The sequence below is a fragment of the Psammomys obesus genome, unplaced genomic scaffold (genome assembly GCF_907164565.1).
Source record: "Psammomys obesus unplaced genomic scaffold, mPsaObe1.curated_primary_1811, whole genome shotgun sequence".
NCBI classification, from domain to species: Eukaryota; Metazoa; Chordata; class Mammalia; order Rodentia; family Muridae; genus Psammomys; species Psammomys obesus.
Genome location: NW_026586589.1, coordinates 5,344,124 through 5,362,561, shown reverse-complemented (window position 1 = coordinate 5,362,561; position 18,438 = coordinate 5,344,124). Strand labels below are relative to the sequence as shown.

At 48.7% G+C, this 18,438-nt stretch overlaps 1 protein-coding gene across 1 annotated transcript in view; it reads left to right on the top strand.

Annotated features, from left to right (window-relative positions):
* Ppp1r16b (protein phosphatase 1 regulatory subunit 16B) overlaps positions 1-18,438 on the top strand; it is a 91,769-nt gene that overhangs the window by 13,022 nt on the left and 60,309 nt on the right. The window contains exon 2 of the mRNA XM_055602285.1: positions 14,460-14,808. Coding sequence (XP_055458260.1) covers positions 14,559-14,808 — 250 coding nt within the window. The 5' untranslated portion in view covers positions 14,460-14,558. The remainder of the gene's footprint in view (positions 1-14,459; positions 14,809-18,438) is intronic.

Genomic DNA, 18,438 nt, shown 5'->3' with positions numbered 1-18,438 from the left:
TGTGTGTGTGTGTGTGTGTGTGTGTGTGTGTGTGTGTGTGTGTGTGTTGAGGCAGGGGCACATGGCTGTCAGGATGGCTCTGGAGACTGAGTTGGAGCACTGGGAAGCTCTGGGGAGAGGCCAGGAAAGACTTGAGTCTCCTCCTACTTCAAGGCCAGAGTGGGCTGGGAAGAGGCTAAGTAACTTGTAATATGCTTACCTACTATCAGAATGATCTGATTTGAGTGTTATGTTGTAGTTTTGCCCTTCAAAGTTTGCCTAGAACCCAGCACTAGGGAGACACTAGAAAAGATAGTTAAAGTAAATATTAGAATTGTGTAACTGTCCTTAGAAGCACAACTCGAACAGGTGCAAAGGACAATGGAGCGGGGTGGTTAATAATGTTGGTTCTTGGTTGAATCTTTCTTCCTCCTCTTCATCATTCTTATTTTCTTCTTCTCCCCTTCTTTCCTTCCTTCCTTCCTTCCTTCCTTCCTTCCTTCCTTCCTTCCTTCCTTCCTTCTTTCCTTCCTCCTTCCTCCTTCCTCCCTCCCTCCCTCCTTCCCTTCCTTCCTTCTTCCTTTCTTTCGGAGGCAGGGCCTCATTATCTAACCCAGAATGATCTTCACTCAAAATCCTGCTTCTGCCTCCTGAGTACTAGAATGCCAGGCATCTGCTACCATTGTCTACTTAGCATACCTAAGATTTCTGGTCTGTTTGTTTATTACAAGCATTAATTTCTTTTACATCCTTGAGCAAAGCTGGCATGTTTGCTTTAAGAATCCTTATCCTGTTGATTTTGGTGTCTGTTTCATTTTGAGAAAGCACCATTGATTGCTTTTTTTTTTTTTCCTTTTGAGTTGGGTCATAGTTTTCTAGTTTTAACAGTTTAAAGTTTTTGTAGTAGTTTTACTTTATTTTTCTTTTTAAAGAGTTATTGGCCAGGCATGGTGGTACATGCCTTTAATCCCAGCCCTTGGGAGACGAGGTAGGTGGGTTTCTGTGTGAGGCCAGGATGGTCTATGTAGCGATTTCCAGGCCAGCCAGAGCTATATGGTGAGAACTTGTTTCAGAAAAAAAATTTTATGTGTATGAAGGTCCTGCCTGCATGTACATATGTGTCCCTTGACATGCCTGGTACCCACAGAGGCCAGAAGAGAATGTCAGAGCTCCTGGAACTAGTGCTAAAGTGGTTGTGAGCCTCCATGTGGATGCTGGGAACCAAACCTGGGTCTTCTGGAAGAGCAGTAAGTGCAATTGACTGCTGAGTCATCTCTCTAGCCCGTTTATAGTGATTTTAGATTGCATGCTGAGTGTTGTGAAGCTTTGGAGAGGGTCTGGCTTCTCAGACTCTGTGTTTCTCAGAATAGACACATTTTAAATAACTGGCTACTTAGCTCATCCAACCTTCAACTCCAAACAGCATCCTTTGGGCAACTACTGCTGTGATGAAACACCACGACCAAAAGTAACTTGAGAAGGAAAGAGTTTATTTGGCTTACATAGCCCAAGTCACAGCCCATCGAGGGAAACCAAGGCACCAATTCAAGCAGGGCAGGAACCTGGTGGCAGGAGCTGATGCAGAGGCCATGGAGGGGTGCTGCTTTGTGACTTACTCATCATGGCTTGTTCAGCCTGCTTATAGCACCCTGGACCACCAGCCCAGGGATGGCACCACCCACAATGGGCACATTAGGAAAATGCCTAATGCTTGCCTACAGCCCAACATTAATAGAAGCATTTTCTGAATTGAGGCTCCCTCCTCTCCAATGACTCCAGCCTGTGTTGACATAAAAGGAGCCAACACGGTAGGCAACAGCTGAGATCTGGGTCATTTCTTTGAGCCTGATTTGCACTGCTTGGCATCTTCCCAGAGTATGTAGCATTCGGGCAGAGTTAGACACAGTCTCTCACCCCATTTCTCTCCCCCACCCCCTCTCTGTCTTGACTGGATGTCATGGAGCCTTGACTAGTTTCAAAGGCACTATGAGCTGAGGATGACCTTGAACGCATGTTTCCCTCTGCAGAAGTGTACATGCCAAGCCATGAAAACAGCTAGTTAGTGTTTAGGGCTGCTGTCCTGTGACTTTATCTATTTGGGGGGACACCTTTCTCCAATTTCCAAATGTCACTGACTGAATTTTGCCCTCTAATTACTTAAGTCATGACAGGGAAATCTTTACCCAAAGATAAGCTGTCACACACAGGTCTGATGGAGGGAAATTCCCTCACATTCTTTTAACTGTTGAGTCCCTTCCAGTTCCTGCCTGATTTTTGGTGTTTTCCTGTGGGCTCTCTTCATTGGAAGGTGGTGTCTAGAGTTCACAGTTGGATGTTGGCAGGAAGGTTGGTCCAGCAGGAGTGCTCTGCCCTTGCTGGCTGTAGAATCTTGCTGGACAACGGCTCTGCCCATTCAGGAGCCCTGGGAACCACCCACCTTTTGCTTCTGGTGCAGTGGGTGACAGTAATTACTCATTTGTCTAAGTAAATAAAGCTTTACACTGTAAATTGCCAGAAGAAAACCCCAAATTAGGGCTACAGAGATGGCTCAGTTGGTAAAAGGCTTGCACACAAGTGTAAGAACCTGAATTTGAAACCCTGAAACTGTGTGAAAGCCACGGCAGCACTAACCTGCACCCCACTGCTGGAGACGGAGAGGCAGGCAGATTCCCGGAGTTACAGGCTAGCCAGCCAGTTTAGCCAAAGCAGTGAATTTCAGGCTCATCAAAAGACCCTGTCTCAAAAAATAAGGTGGAGGGTGATGGGGGAAGATACCAGACATCAACCCCATGACCTCTAACCTTCCCCCATGCATCTACGTGTGTAAGCACACACATACACGTACATACACCCCCCAAGAAAGAACCCCTCCAAACTTAATGACCTAAGATATGAGCTGGAGATCGATGCCATCACTTGAGAGGAAACAAGGGCGCCGACCCAGACATCTGAGTGCAAAGCACTGTGGTTAATAGAGTGAGCCTGGGGTTTTGACGCAGGAAGCTGAATTCTATTGCTATAGTAACACAGCTTCCTGCACTGGGACTTTCAGGTTCAAAGGGAATAGGGAAGCCGAAGTCTGCTCAGAGTTCTGCACACCCAGGAGGAGGGAATCAAAGGGAGGAACTCTGGCTGCAGATCACAGGGGAGTGACAGAAACGCAGTCGGCCACAGCGTGCGTCTCTGCAGAGTAACCCAGAGCTCACAGGTGCAGTACTGGGGAAACGTCAAAACTGGAATTTTGGATTAAAAAAGAAAACCCATCCATCAAACTGGGGAGGAGCTGGAAACTTCCTGTTTTACGTTCCAGGCAAAAGGGGACCAGACTGTCACTGTTGTGAATCTGGTCTGGGAGTTGTTTTGAGAAGTGAGAATGAAAACTCATTCACCAGAAAGGGAATGTTTGTTCATGGAGGCTGAGCCCCTGGAGCCTTGAAAGGGTTAGGGATGAAGTATGCTAGAATGAAGCACATCCATTTCCTGCCCAAGCCTACACAGGCAGTCAGTTCCTACGCTAAGTGAAGTTCTGACTCAAATCTGCTTTTTCTTACTCTACATGATTTCACTTATTTCCCTTAAGAATCCCTCTTCCAGCCACATATCACAGTATATGCCTGAAATCCCGGCACTTGGGGAATGGAGGCCGGAGAATCAGGAGTTCAAGGTCACCTTTGGCCAAATAGCAAGTTCCAGGTCAGCCTGGACTACACGAGAGTCTGACTCAAAACAAAACAAAACAAAACAAAACAAAAACCAGTAAACAAAACAAGAATTCCTCTTCTTGCACCAATCAGACGTCTGAACTCATCTTTGCCTGACTTTTTCCCCCCTCTCGTTTTCCAGTAGGGGAGATATTAAACATACCAAGCAAATGGCTTAGGCGCCAACCCATCAAACAGATGGCAGGCTGATAAAGAAGAGATGCCAACACAGAAGAGCTGGAACCCAGCCCTGTTTACAAGTGCTCTTACTGCTCTGAGTCTGTCTTCTGTTTCTGTTTTGTTTTGAGACGGTGGCTCATATAACCCAGGCTGGTCTCACATTTGATGTATAGCCAAGGATGGCTTTGAACTCTAAATCCACCTCCTTCTCCCTCCATTATGCCAGGGTTACAGGTGCGTACCACCAGACCTAGCTTATGAGGTGCTGGGGATTGAACTTAGGACCTTGTGAATGCTAGGCAAGTACTCTACCAACTGAATTATGACCCCAGTCCTAGTCTAGTCTCCCCTTTGAAATGGAGACAATACCTACCTCTTCAGGATTAATGCAGTGTTCCCAAAAGATGTTACAGCAGAGCTTGATAGGGCAAGGGGTACTAATTGGAGAAGCTGCCATTGTTTATTTGGCATCCTTTCCTGTGTGGTTCATTTCATGGGCACAGATAACAGTCCCTGAAAGGCTTCCCTTTAACTCAGCTAAGCGTATGTTTCGCTCTGTCACCATCTTGACAGTTACCTTCTCTCTTGCGAATTGGTCTGTCTGCTTTCTTAAACAATATGCCTTCTTAGTTGTCTCGCCATTAAGGCTGTAGACTCTAACATCTTGTACTTCACACGGAAGATCTTTTAAAATACTTAGGGTACTTTGGGAGTCTCTCCCCTTCAGTTCTGCTGTTGTTTTTCATGCATCAGCTTCGCATTTGACTCCCAGATCTAGCAGTGACTGGCAGAGAGCTGGAATCAACTCCGATTTACTTGGGTCCCTCCCTCTCTCATTCTGTTCCCAGGCAGGACCACCTTCAGACTTAATGGCTTCCTCGGCATCCTTCTACACACCTCAGCAAATAGTGCATATGAAAGGTCCTGTAAAACCATCGCCCCAGCATCTTCCCAACTGGCTAAGCCTGGCCCTGGCTGCAGGGGGAAAGGTGGGAATACATAGTGTGTGTGTGTGTGTGTGTGTGTGTGTGTGTGTGTGTGTGACAGCTCTCTAGGGCTGTGTTCCAGGAGTCTGCAGTGGAGAGAGGAGAGTCTTGTGAGCAACTGGACCAGAGTGCTCTGTCACTTTGTTAGGAAGGCCGTGAAGCCCTCAGTGCTAAGGATGGATGAGCTAGTGGTCTCTACATCAAGATGAAGAAGGGTGCCAGCTGGTGGCAGTGTCTTAGCGCCCTCATCCTTTAGGAATGGACTGGCGACAGTATGCGGTGTCTCTGTGCTTCAGAGGCACTACATGGAGAGGGGGCAGTCAGCTGGACATGCCACCATTTTGCTGTAGTTGACTCAGAATGTCACTTTCTAGAGCCTGGTCATCAGCATGTTAGCAGGATGGAGCCGAGTTCATTCAATCTCCAGGGGCAGGTTAGCTGAAGATATATTGGTTCTTGTCCACCTCTGAAGTGACAGCAATTCTGTGTTGTTCAAATGATGCCCTGGGCTCTTAGAGGCCCTTCTATCTGATTTGATAACATGCTAGACCTTTGTGTTTAAGACTAGAGGATTAAACTGCTTTTGCATGTGTGTGTGTGTGTGTGTGTGTGTGTGTGTGTGTGTATGGATGTTAACATGTGGACATACGTGGAAGCTGGAGGTTGATGTTGAGTGTCCTCCTCTCATGTCACTCTCCACCTTATCTACCCAGGTAGGGCCTCTCACTTGAACTTAGAGCTTTCCAGTTCATCTAGGCAATTTGATCTGTGGACCCTTGTCTCCAGCTCCAGAGCAGTGCTTGAGTAAGTTCTAGAGGTCAGATCTCTGGCCCTCATGTTTGAGCAGAATGTTTTCCCCGCTAAGCCACGTTCTCCTTTCAAGGACTAGAATCTTAGTCAAGGGAGCAAAGGCAAACACAGAAATCTAGGTTTAGGCATGAAGGCTGTAGGCCAGAGTTGCCGTTGGTATGCTCACAGTCCCCAGCCACTTCTGCAGCCATGGCAGACTTTGCTGATCATTTCCAGTACTCAGTCCTGTGGCTTCATAATCTGCCTCCTCCTACGGCCCCCAGATGGACCCCACCAGCCTCAGAGTTGGCACAAGAAAGGAAAGCTTGGTTAAGGATGTCAGGAGAGATGGGGGAGGGGTGCAGAGGGCCTGATCTAGGCAGTACTCACAGCCACCCCTTGTTTAATGACCTGTGGTCCAAGGGGGGATTGTGGCCACAGGTGGCCTGCTTTGAAAATGATCCCTCTAGCTTTGGGGGGAGGTTTTCTGTTCCTGTACAGGAGTGTGGGGGGGGGGTCCCACAGCCCCAATAGTGAAGAGACTGTGTAATATGACTCCCATCTCCCTCTACTTAGCTATTATATAAGCTTCTTGGGGAATCGGTGGCTGTGATTGACGGCACCACATGGGATGCTTGTAGGCATCATGAAATCTGTGTGTCTCTGGCCTTTGAACCTTTCTGTCTGACCCCTGTGGTCCTCCCCACGATGGCATTCTTACCTACAAGCGGTCTGGCTTCTCTTGGTTCAGGTGTCAAATGAGAAGCTCAGTGTGGAAGATGGATATGTTCCCGGGCTTCCTGTGTCCACTGGACCGTCCACTCCTTTGCAGTTTTCTTGGAGGTCTAAGGAGGCCATCTCATCCTCACAGGCAGAGCCAACCCCCGATATCAACCAATCATCTGCTTGAAATGGGCCTGACGGGTTATGTCAAGCGTGGGACTCCAGACGTGCGCAGCAGAATCCTTAGTCCTTCCTGTTGGATGCTTTTCCAGTCCAGCCAGGATTGCAGCTCCCAGACAACCTGCCTGCCATGCCACTGGCTCTTACCTCTTTGCAGCCTGATGGGTGGTTATTGAATTCTGGGGGACACCGACATTGTTCTAGGGCTGGACTCTAATTTTGCATTAGGAGGTTTTCTTCTCCTTGTGCCAGGCTGATGGTGCCTCTTTATATTGCTTGCCCACAAGGCTGGAGAAACCAGTGTCCTCACCTAGTCCAAGTAAAGGTCATTTGTGCTGACATGATTCATGTCCTAAGACAGTTCACTTCTATGAGTTGCCCAGTCTTCATTCCTGTGGATTATGAATCCTGCCTCCCTTCTCCTGACCATAAATCTGAAACCCTGTAAATGGGTTTCAGGCAAAAGGTCAGGGCCACCACTCAGAGATTTGAATGAAGAAATGTGTCTGGAAAAAAAATGCAGTTGAAGAACAGGCCCTAGGGGACCCTAGTTCCTCATCAGATTTAGAACCAGGAGGCCATCGTATGGTGACTGTGCCCAGAGTCTAAAAGGGTCATCCCTGCAGGAGTAGGACAATCAGTGCAGCAAGGCCCCTGAAAATGGGGCCGGAGGGACAGGGGGTGATTTCTAAATCAGATATCTGGAGCACCAAGGCCCAGAAGTCTCTTCGCTCAAGAGAGGAGCATCGCTGTACAGATGATGTGATTCAGTTGCATTGTGGGAGGGCGGGGGTGTGCATCCTTTTAGAGAAAAAGCAGGTCCCGAGTGAGATCTGGGAGGAGGTACTGGGCTGTTTGTTTTGTTTTGCTTTTCCCCTGTGCTCAGCTGCACAGGAAACACAGGAGAAAAGCACTCGTGGCCCTTCCTCCATAGCCTGCCAAGACTGTGGAAAAGAATAGCCGAGGAACCAGGGGGAAAAAGCCGAACATTTTCTTTAACAGTGTGAACTTTGAAACTCTCTCTCTCTGACTCACGTTTGACAGTCTCTTGAATTTGAATTCACCTTCCCTCGTGTTGTTTTTCTCAAACCGGTAGGCTTGATGCCAAAGATGTGTCAACCAGCTGCTCCTCTGCAAGTGTGTGTGTGTGGGTTTTTTTCTCCCAAGTCAACAGACAAGACTACTGCAGGAACTCAACCTTGACCTTTTGCCCTTCCCCAAGGCTGGCCTTCCACCCAGACCTGTTGAACCAGAAATGACCATTGTAGGAGAAAATGCGCATGTTAGTAATTGCCTTCTGCAAGAGGCCACAACCCTTCCTGGGCAACTTTGCCCTGCATTCTTGAAAGCATCCTTGCCCTGTATTAGGATATCCTGGGTTATAAGGAGTTGGCTTATATAAGACATGGCTTCTGTTGGCTGGACTAGCTGGAGTCCAGCATCTCAGTGATGAAAGGGACCCCTTTATCTTCGGTACCACCCAAGCGTTCACTTCACCCCAAGACAGCCTTCAGGACACCTTCACTTCAGTCTTCTGCCTCAGACAGCGGGGAGAGGAATCTTCGGAAGGTTGGACCAGCTTAGGACATATGTCCATCCTAGAACTCATCACTGTCTGGGCTCAGGCTCTTTCCAAGAGCTCTAGCCAATCAGGGCCCAGGATAATGAATGAGTTCTGAGACCCCCCCCCCATAAATATGCTCTTCTCCAGGGGTACGCTTATTCCTAGCTGCAACCCCGCCATTGCCTTTCACCTTCAGGCCTCCTGTCACCTGGCTCCACCTCCCCACAGGGCCCTAGTCAACTTTCTTGCTCTTCCCTTTAATGGCCAGTCCAATGGTGCCCAGTCTGTGGGAACCTGGATCCTCACACCGGCTCCTTCCCCTCAGGGTAGCAAGGATGAGTGTGTGTTTGGAGAAGAACCAGGTTTAGACTCCGCCAGATGATAGGCAGGTTCAAGGCCTGGAGGCGACCCACACCTTAGCAGCCTGTTCTTGCTTCTCCCAGGGCCTAGTGCCCTGGCCTTAAACTTCCCGTTGGTCACAATTGAACTATTTTGGTATGTGGCCCAGATATTGAGAAAATTCAGTGCTCCACCCTACTTCCCCTAGATGCAGATTCTTCTCACACATACTTTCTAGATGACCTCATTGCCTTGGCCTCTGCAGACCCCTCCCATGCTCATACCCCCAGCCAAGCCCCTTGATGAGTAGAGGTCCACAGGCCTATGTGATGGCCCATTAATATTCTCACCGAACACCAGGCTTAAAATATTTCTGTTCCACCAGTTTACCTCCAAGCCTCGCTTCCTTGGGGGATTCCCTTAAATTACTGAGACTATTGTTCTCCCAGGGCTTGGTACCCCACAGTGTTTCTATTGTCCAAATGTGGATTGGGATGCCAAGAGTCTCTTGAAGAAGCCACTTCCCAGCTCAGAGGAGCCCCGCATTACTGGGCTGTCCCAGCACCCAGGCCAGTGCCCTTGGGGGTGGGGGGCCCTCAGGTGTTGGCACCAGGCAATTCTTTAATTAGCCTGAGCAGGGTTTTCTCGAATGGGGGCGGAGGTGTGTGGGTCTATTGGGGGAAACTAGGTCACCTGAAAACTAGCAGTCAGGAGGGAGCTGTCCTGGGGCCCTGCTCCAGGGAACCCAAGGGGTGAGGTGGGAGGAGCTGACAGGCAAAGTCACAGAAAATATGCCCTGGTCCCTTTTTACTGCTCTTGGGAGATGCTGTCCCTACCTATCTCCAGGGGTTTGGGTATCTGTCCTTAATTTCTTGGCCCAGAGCCAAGAGGGCAGTACAGCGAACGAACACTGTCTGTCTGTCCCGAGCTTGTGGAGGGAGCACCACAGCGGGAGTCAGGCTCCTGCTGTCCCTCATTCTGTGCTTCCTTGCCTGTTTTGTCATCCATTAGCTAGACAGGGACCACATCTCTCCTTCCCCTGCTATCTCCTTATCTCCTTATCCCTGATGTGTGGTAAATGCTTGAGAAATATTTGCTGATTACACATAGGTGCTTCTAGGACAGAGGCTGCAGCTCAAGGGTGAAAAAGCACTTGCTGAGCATGTGCCAGGCCGTGCTTCCCTCCCCAGCACTAAAACTGAACCCCCAAGCAGGGCCCCCAAACCCCATGTGAGTCGCTCTCCTCTAAGACTGTTGTTATGACAACCAGTTGTCGTGAGGCGGCTTCCCCAAATGCCAGTGACTTAAATATCCTGCCAACACCGAGTTCTGTCATTATTTCACTCCTCTTTACTACCAAGTCACTAGTTGTAGATTGAAATGGAGTAATATAAAAAAAAAAGGAAATTTCATGTCACTTCCATAAATAAACAGTAACTGTGAAAACAAATCCACAGAAAACCAAACGATGTTTTTACATTTTATCCTAAATTCTACTTGCTGTCCCTCTCCCCCAGGCTGGGAAACTTCAGGGGCACTGTCTGCATTTTTAAGGGAGATGGGCGTGGCTCTTAAAGATGCTAGCACCTGTGAGCACCAGATTGCTGCTTTTTTCTTCAGAAATCTTGGAAGATAAATTTGTCCAGGCTGGTGTTGAACTTGCCATTCTCCCATCTCAGGCTTCTGTTGAGAGAAGAGAAGAGGAGCATAAGGGAGGGGAGGAGATCATAGGCCTGTACTACCAGGTTTGGTTTCAGTAGTTTTTATTAGTTTGTATTAAATGTACCAAATAGTGACTTTTATTTGAGTTGGTTCTCCTTCCATGCTTAGAACTCCTGGCTGAGGTGATGGTTGAAGAAGAATTCTGTTTTGGTTTTTACTCATTTTTTTGAGACATGGTCTTATAGCGTTAGCCGAGACTATCTCGGAACTCACCAGACAGGCTAGTCTGAGACTCGCTGGAGCTGTTGTGTCTCAGCCTCTTGAGTGCTGGATTACAGGCATGAGCTACCATACCCAGATAGGAAGGCACTTGAGAAGCAGAAAGCATTCTGGCATGCAGTTGCCTGGCACAACTTATTCCTGCCTTCAGTTGGCTTGTTTTGGGGCCCTCCTGCTCAGTGTGTGATCAGTGTCGATAGTGAAGAAATGGGGCGGTGTGCGCTTCCAGCACTGTACAACAGCAAACAGAATAATTTAATAAGCTAGATGCCGGTAGAAACTCCAGATGCGAGCGTGCAGTGTGCTTGCTGGACGGCCTTGCAGAGCTGTCCACGCCGTGAGGTGTGAACAGCTGCTCCCTGCTCTGCGTTGTGGAGATTCCAAGATGGCCTTTCCTTTTCTGTGCTGAGCGGATCTCTGGTGTTTGGAGGCTCCCCTGTCCTCCTGCCTCACGCGTGGCTCCAGACTCAGTGGCCACAGGAGCTAGTGATCGGTGACCGTGAACGTGAGATCAGGAGGGGTAGGACGGTGGGAGGGGCAAATTAGAAGGTATGTGTTCCATTAGGGGGCATAGCCTTTCTCTGCACCTTTTGGTGGCCACCATGTGAGTCCACGTGGCCAATGTTGAGATGTTCTGAAAGCTAAAAGCCTGCTATTGGATATAAAACTCCAAGTTTTAAATACGAGTAATTAATTGAAATGTTGAGGATGGTGTGGAATAACCCCAAACAGACTGATAAGCATGAACGGCCATAGGAGGTTCCCTCGTTAGACCAGGCATGTAGTCAAACAGTGCCTCTCAGCCCGGTGGCGGCGGCCCACACCTTTAATCCTAGCACTCAGGAGGCAGAGGCAGGTTCGTGGCAAGCCTGGTCTACAGAATAGAGCCCGAACAACCAGGGATACATAGAGAAACCCTGTCTTGAAACCCACCCACTCCAAAAAAGTGCATCTCACAGACCCCAAACTTTTTGACAGGGCAGCCCTGTCCCTAGGGCTTCATGTACATTAGCGAGCAGCCCAACAGCTGAGCTGCATCCCTAGACCACAGCTCTTCCGTTCTCTAGCTGTGTGATGGTGGGTAAAGGGCTTCATCTTTCTGATTCCTTTATCTGGAAGACAAGCATTACAGTGCCTATTTTTTAAGTTGCTGAGAGGATTAGGTGGGTTCATATAGGTAGATTGACGTCCCAGAAGGCAGAGCTGGTGGTCATTCATCTCTGAATCAGAGATGGTTCTCCGCGCAGGTGTTCACTTGAAAAGGGAGAGGCAAAATTAGCATCTTGTCCTCCAGCTCATGGGGCTGGATGTCACCATGACACTGTGTATGCTGGTGCATTCAACTCCTTTGAATTCCATATTCTAAAAACAACCCAGCCCCAGTATCTATCTCAGTGCTGAAGTGGAAGGCAGGGGACAATACAGAAAGCTGCCAGAGAGTCCAGCTCATTCATGCCCAAGCTCTCTGGAGAAGAGAGTGGCAATTTCTTTAAAACTAACTGGGGCAATTACCAGATCACCTGACAATTGTGCACTGAGGGCATTCTCCCATGAGAAACAAAAACTTAGGCTTTCACAAAAACCTGCCCATGACTCTAACAGCCACAAACTGGAAACAACTCAGTTCTTTGCCAGTGGCTGGATAGGGGAAACGAATTCATGTGCAGTGGAATGCTAGATAGCAATAAAAAAGGAATGAACTGTTGACACATGATAATTTGGACGAACCTCAAAGGAGTGATCAATGTGGGGTTAAAAAAGCCAGCCCTCAGATGTTACTTGCTCTCTACTCCTGTTTCTATAGTGTTATTGGAACAAAAACCTAGAGACAGAGAACAGATTAGCACCCAGGGCTAGGATTTGAGTGGGTTTGGCGGCAGCTAGGAGAGCCGTCGGAAGATTGCCAGGAGAGGTGCTTGTAGCTGAAGAGCTGTTGGCATTTTACTGGGGTGGTATGCGCAGTAAACATATACAAATAAGGATCTCCAACACCGGGGACTATGGATTGCAGTTGGTGGGTCCTGTCGCTGTTCTCAAAACAAAAACTTCAGGCTTGTTTGATTCCCGAGAGGGCAGCAGTTTCGCATCCCACAAATGTGGGCCCGTCCACACTGCCATGTCTCCCAGCAACCTGAGACAGCCTTGCCTGGTGGGTCGAGGGAGAGCTGCTTTTCCGCCTCCATCTCTTCTTCCTCCAAGCTCCGTTCTTTTTGCTGGCAGAAGTGCGACTGTGGACAGCTCCTTTAGTCCTTGACTACCCTGGGGATTCTGGGAGGGGATAGATAGAGTGTTTTGCAGACGGGAACACAGTCTTCAAGAGGCTCAAGAAATTGTCCGAAGACCTCTTTATTTTGCCTTGGAGAATCCAGGGGTCTGTGCTAATGTGTCACCCAAATATACATTCTTTTCTTTTGAAGGTTCTTCAAAGTATGCTTTGTGGGGGACTTCAGCCAAAAGTTTCCAGTTCCAATAGTTCAGCAGTTAGTAGACTTTTGGGTTTGGGATCACTTTAATCCTTGCAATTTGGCATCCTAAAAAAAACTTTTGTTTATGAAAATTGTTTATCTTAAATATTTTTTTTATTTTATGAGAGACAGTCTCAGTCTATAGCCCAGGCTGGCCTCCGGTTATAAACTGAAAGCTGGCAAGATGGCTCAGTTGGTAAATGTGCCTGCCGACAAGCTTCATGGTCTGGGGTTGCTCCCCAGAACCCACATGATGACAAGAAAGAACCGACTCCTGCAAGCTACCCTTTGACTTCCGCATGTACATCGTGATACTGTGCACACGCAAAATAAATAAAATGTAAAAAATACAAACCTATCGTGTGGTATAACCATGCTGGACATTTTGATTAAAAAAAAAAAAAAGTAACTGTCTTAAGCCAACCAAACAAAAATAGTGAGAACGAGAGTTGCTGTCTAAACTTTTGCACATCTCTCTACGTTGGGCTCTTTACGTCTGAGTGTCATGACCACGTGTGTGTTAAGCTATCACAAGTCACTGGCTGGGTAGCCTTGGGACCCTTTCGTACTAGGGACAGTATGAGAGTGGAAAAAGGTTAGCAGTATCTTCCTCCATTTATGCAAATAGCCTCACTTTGTGGAAGCCTTGAAAGGGCCTCCGGGGTTCCCCCACAGGGTTCCCAGGCTACCCTTTGAGAACCGCTGTAGTCATACCTTAATTACCCCCTCCTGTTTCCTTCCTGTCCTGTTTGTCCCTCCTCATTACAGCACGCACCATAGTGAGCAAAATGAGAGACGCTGAAGTAGTGCCTGGCATTCATGTAGCTGAGGACTTGGCTTCTATTTTTTCTTTTTCTTTCTTTCTTTCTTTCTTTCTTTCTTTCTTTCTTTCTTTCTTTCTTTCTTTCTTTCTTTCTTTCTTTCTTTCTTTGAGTCTGGGTCTAATGTAGCTCTGTCTAGCCTCATACTCAAGGGTGACCTCAAACTTTTGATCCTCCTGCCTGTACTCTTGCCAGCACTGGGGTCACAAGCATTCACTTCCATACCCTAGTTATTATGGTGCTGGGGATGGAACTGGGCTTGGTTTCTGCTGGGCAAACACTGGCTGAACCAACGCATAGCCTAGGCTCTCCTAGGTTCAGCAGCCCCCATCCTGTCCTGAGCCCCAAGATACCCTCTGGTTCCATGATTTATTTCTTGAAGTAGGATACCTTTGTACAATGAAGGGGCAAAGACCAGGTTCTTGTTAGCTAACTGTGGCCAGAGAGGTGGGCAAGCACCATCATGCAGCAGAACTTTCTGGAATAATGGAACAGCCTCTATCTGGGCATCCATCGTGGGAACCATTAGGAAGTCTGCACTTGGATGTGACTGTGAAAGTGCACGGTTTTCCTTTAATTAATTCAAATGTGAGTGGCCACCACTGGCTCACAGCAGAGCCAGGCCTTGCTGGGACTCACACCACTCCAAGAATCTGCACTTTGGCTTTTGGCACAAATGGAAAGAAAACCTCAAAGGAGCTTGGAACTTAATTGTGGGCGGGCGGGTGACTATGCCATGTGTGTTCTCGGGGGCTGACCAGTCCATCTCTGTGTTTGTTTCCTTGCTCCAGGCCCCACCATGAGGCCCCAGCCCCTCGGGAGCCCCTGTGCTCCCCTGGCCCCGGGAGCACCGTGCTAGCCCCAGGAAGGACAAGGGCAGGCGCGGGGCCATGGCCAGCCACGTGGACCTGCTCACAGAGCTGCAGCTGCTGGAGAAGGTGCCTACGCTGGAGCGCCTGCGCGCAGCCCAGAAGCGCCGGGCTCAGCAGCTCAAGAAGTGGGCACAGTATGAGCAGGACCTGCTTCATCGCAAGCGCAAGCACGAGCGGAAGCGCAGCACCGGTGGCCGACGCAAGAAGGTGTCCTTCGAGGCCAGTGTGGCATTGCTGGAGGCCTCACTGAGGAATGACGCGGAGGAAGGTAAGGCTCCTTGCCCTCTGGGACTCCGGCTGTGCAGGAGTGGGCAAAGTCTATGCGCAGCCGCTCCTGAGGTCCGCTCTGAGCCACATCAGGAAGCGGATGGCTCTAGGAAAGACCTCTCCCCAACTCCCGGAACAGTCTAGCCCAGGCTGGCCTCCCACGCAACTCTGGAATGTGACAGAGTGTGACCTTGAACTTCTGATCCTCCTGTCTCCACTTCCCAGGAGCTGGGATGGCAGGCCTATGCCATCACACAGCCTTCCCCATCCCCACCCCGACCTTAGCTTTATCTTAGACATTCTTGGAGACAGTGAGGCCAGCGTTTGGCTAATGAGTACAATGACAATTTCCCTTCCCTCCCACAAATATTTATTTCCTGCAGCACTGGCACTGCAAGGGGTATCCCATTTCTTCCTCCCCGGCCCCTCCCCACGCTGGGTGTTCTAGGGATGTTGTATTTCTTCAAATCCTTCTTCTCCACGGTCCTCACTTACTCAGCCCCCGGCATCCTGTTCTGGTGTCTTCTTTTCCATGCTGGAAGGGAACCCCAGGTCTTAGAGAGCAAGGCAGCACTCGATCACAAAGTCTTATCTCTGACCCCTTTCTCCATTCACTTTCCACTGCAGTGTCCATGGTGTGATTATGAGCTAGACCCTGAGGGCTGGTGAGATAGCTCAGAGGTTAAGAGCACTGACTGGCCTTCTAGAGGACCTGGGTTCTATTCCCGGTCCCCACATGGGAGCTTCCAACGAGCCAAGGGATCTGATATACTCTTCTGGCCTCCGCAGGGGCCAGACATAAGTAGCACACAGACATACGTGCAGACAAAACACCCATTCGCATAAAATAAAAAGAATGAACATTTAGAAATGTATCTAGACCCTGAAGGTGGGCAATCTGGGTGTAAAGCTGCTTGTGTAGGTCTGTATGTGACCCTGGCCCAGAGATGTCCTTTTGATATCTGTCCCTAGACTCTACTTGTATAAAATGGGAGAGGCAGTAGCACCCTCATGAGAGCCTTGTGAGTATTCAGTTGGGTAATACCTACGAAGGATCTCGAGCATGTTCCTCACGTTAAGTATGTGGCTATGATTTTTTGTTTTTAATGTTGTTTTTTTGAGTTCTGAGACAGGCTGTCAGGTAGCCCAGGCTGGTCTCTGTGTATTTGAAGATGACCATGAATTCTCAATCTTCCTGCCTCTACCTCTCAAATGCTAAGATGGCAGGCATGAGCCACCACAGCTGGCTTACTGGTGTGTGTGTGTGTGTGTGTGTGTGTGTGTGTGTGTGTGTGTGTGTTTATTTGGTTTCGTCTGACTTTTCAAGACAGAATTTCTCTGTGTAGTCCTGGCTGTCCTGGAGCTCACAGAGCTCACAGGCTGGCCACGAACTCACAGAGATCCACCTGTCTCTGCCTCCTGAGTGCTGGGATTAAAGATGTGTGCCAACACACTCAACTATATTGTCATCTTTTATTTCATTAAATGTAGTTTATATTGTCATGGCGTTTCCATAGGTCTGGAAACAGAGACAAGTACCCGCCACGTTGAACAGGGTGATTTTACTCTGAACTGTGTAAATCAATGCAAGGCCGTGCAGCTTCCAGATGGCACCGTTAGCCTGAACTGGTTATGTCTAATAACACCCATTTTACAGAGAGGGATATTGGAGTCAGAGAGATTCAGAACCTTGATCCAGATGGTATAACAGGACCAGAACCCCTCAGATACTACCCCATGGCTTCTCTGGTTTGCTTTCCACTGCCAGGATGGCTGGAGGGTACAAGCTTTCATCAGCCCCACGCCCTTTTTGTGCATATGTTCACACCTGCTTATTCTAGCTGAAGTTTGTGCACATGCCCTTTGACCCCTCGGTAGCATCTGCCTAACCCCTGGAGAGGCCTGGCCATGTCTCCTGAACCCATCTGCACCCTCTCCTGGTATTAGGCTCTAGAGCAGTCAGTGGAAGAGCTGAGGGCTGAAGGACACTGAGGACATGAGGGAACTCGGACTTTCACAAGCTGAGCATCCCTGAAACATGGGAATCTGAAACATCTGGGGTGCCTACATGACGTCTCATGTGGAGACCCGTCCATGAGGCGGGTTGTAAAGTATAGGTGGACGATAAATTACGCACAGGCTGCTTGTATGGGGTGCACGGGAAACAGAGTGAACCCATGGTGACTTGGGTCCCGTCCTTGAGATATCACTGCGTGTGTTTCAGAGTACGTCAAACACTCCTCATCGAAACGAAAGCCTTGCACACCTGTGCTCACCTTACCCTTTAAGCTCTTGAACACTCTGAAAGCACCATTCTGTTTTGATCTTGGTAGTACGGGGCTCTAGGGCACGAGCAGGGACAGGATACCGGACCCACAGAGCTTCAAACAGCCCAGGCAAAAGCTGGGGTGAGCACTCCCCCCCCACAATAGGCACGGTGGCTCAGGCTGGGGCTGTGGCCCTGAGGCTCCGTCCCACGTGTGGTTTGGTTGGCTGGGTGACGTGGCACCCCCTTCCCACTCAGGGGGTGGCTGGCTCATGACTAGGTCTAATTTCTGGTGGGGGTGGCAGTTCACTAGCTCCTCTCTCCCCATTTGTCGATAAATCTTTTCTTCTCTGGAAAACCCCCTTTCCCCTCCCAAAAGGCCCTTGCAGAGGTTTTAAGAATTGGCTGTGTGTTTCAGAACAGCCACCAGGGAGATGACACTTCTCCAGCCTGATACCCAAATACCATCCCTTGTCGACTGTCAAGTGCCCTGCTTAGAAGAAACGTGGTTTGGAGTTCAAGGACACTACTCCACCTCATCCCTAGTCTATGACTCTGGGCAGTTCGTTTTGCCTCTCTGGTTTCAGTTTTTAAAGTCTGTGTCAAATAGCATTGAGGGCTTGGCTTCAGGAGGGTGTGGCAGGCATTAGAAATAGAATAGTTCTAGATTTAGGTGCTTTAGCAGATAGAAGGCTGTCCAGTATGTTCGAGGCCTTGTGTTTGATCCAGAGTACTACATAATCTGGGCACAGTGTCACACAGCTTTGATCCCAGTACCAGAGGCAGGAAGATCAGAAGTTCTATGTCATCCTCAGCTCATGCTCAGTTCAGGGGTCCAGCCTGGGTCACATGAGACCCTGTCTCAACAGAACAAAAATAGACCTTTAAAAGTTTCCCTGAACCCTGTGTTCAGGTTAAAAGACATCAAATTCATACAAATGAGTTCTTACTATGATTAAACAATAATAAGTCTCCTCCTTGCTTTCTTTCTCCCTTCTAATCCCTGCTTGCTGCTTTGCTGTGTTTCCTTCTAGTGATTTTTCTCTTTGTCTGTGGACCAGGAGGCATATAGACCTCCACATTTCCTTAAGCTTTTATGCAAGTAATAGCATCCTGGAATCCCCAACATGTGACTCTAATTTTCATCTTCCCACCCCAAATGACATCTTGGAGTTATGGCCACCAGAGCTCACACGGCACAGCAGACCCACAGACCAGCCCAGATCTCCGTGTAACGGTTTTTTGTTTTTTTTGTTTGTTTGTTTTGTTTTGTTTTACAGTTGGCTTCACCAGAATCTTTAAAATTCCCCCAGTAGTTTTGTTTGTACACAGTGAACTTTTGAGCACACGTCTAAGTATTTATCT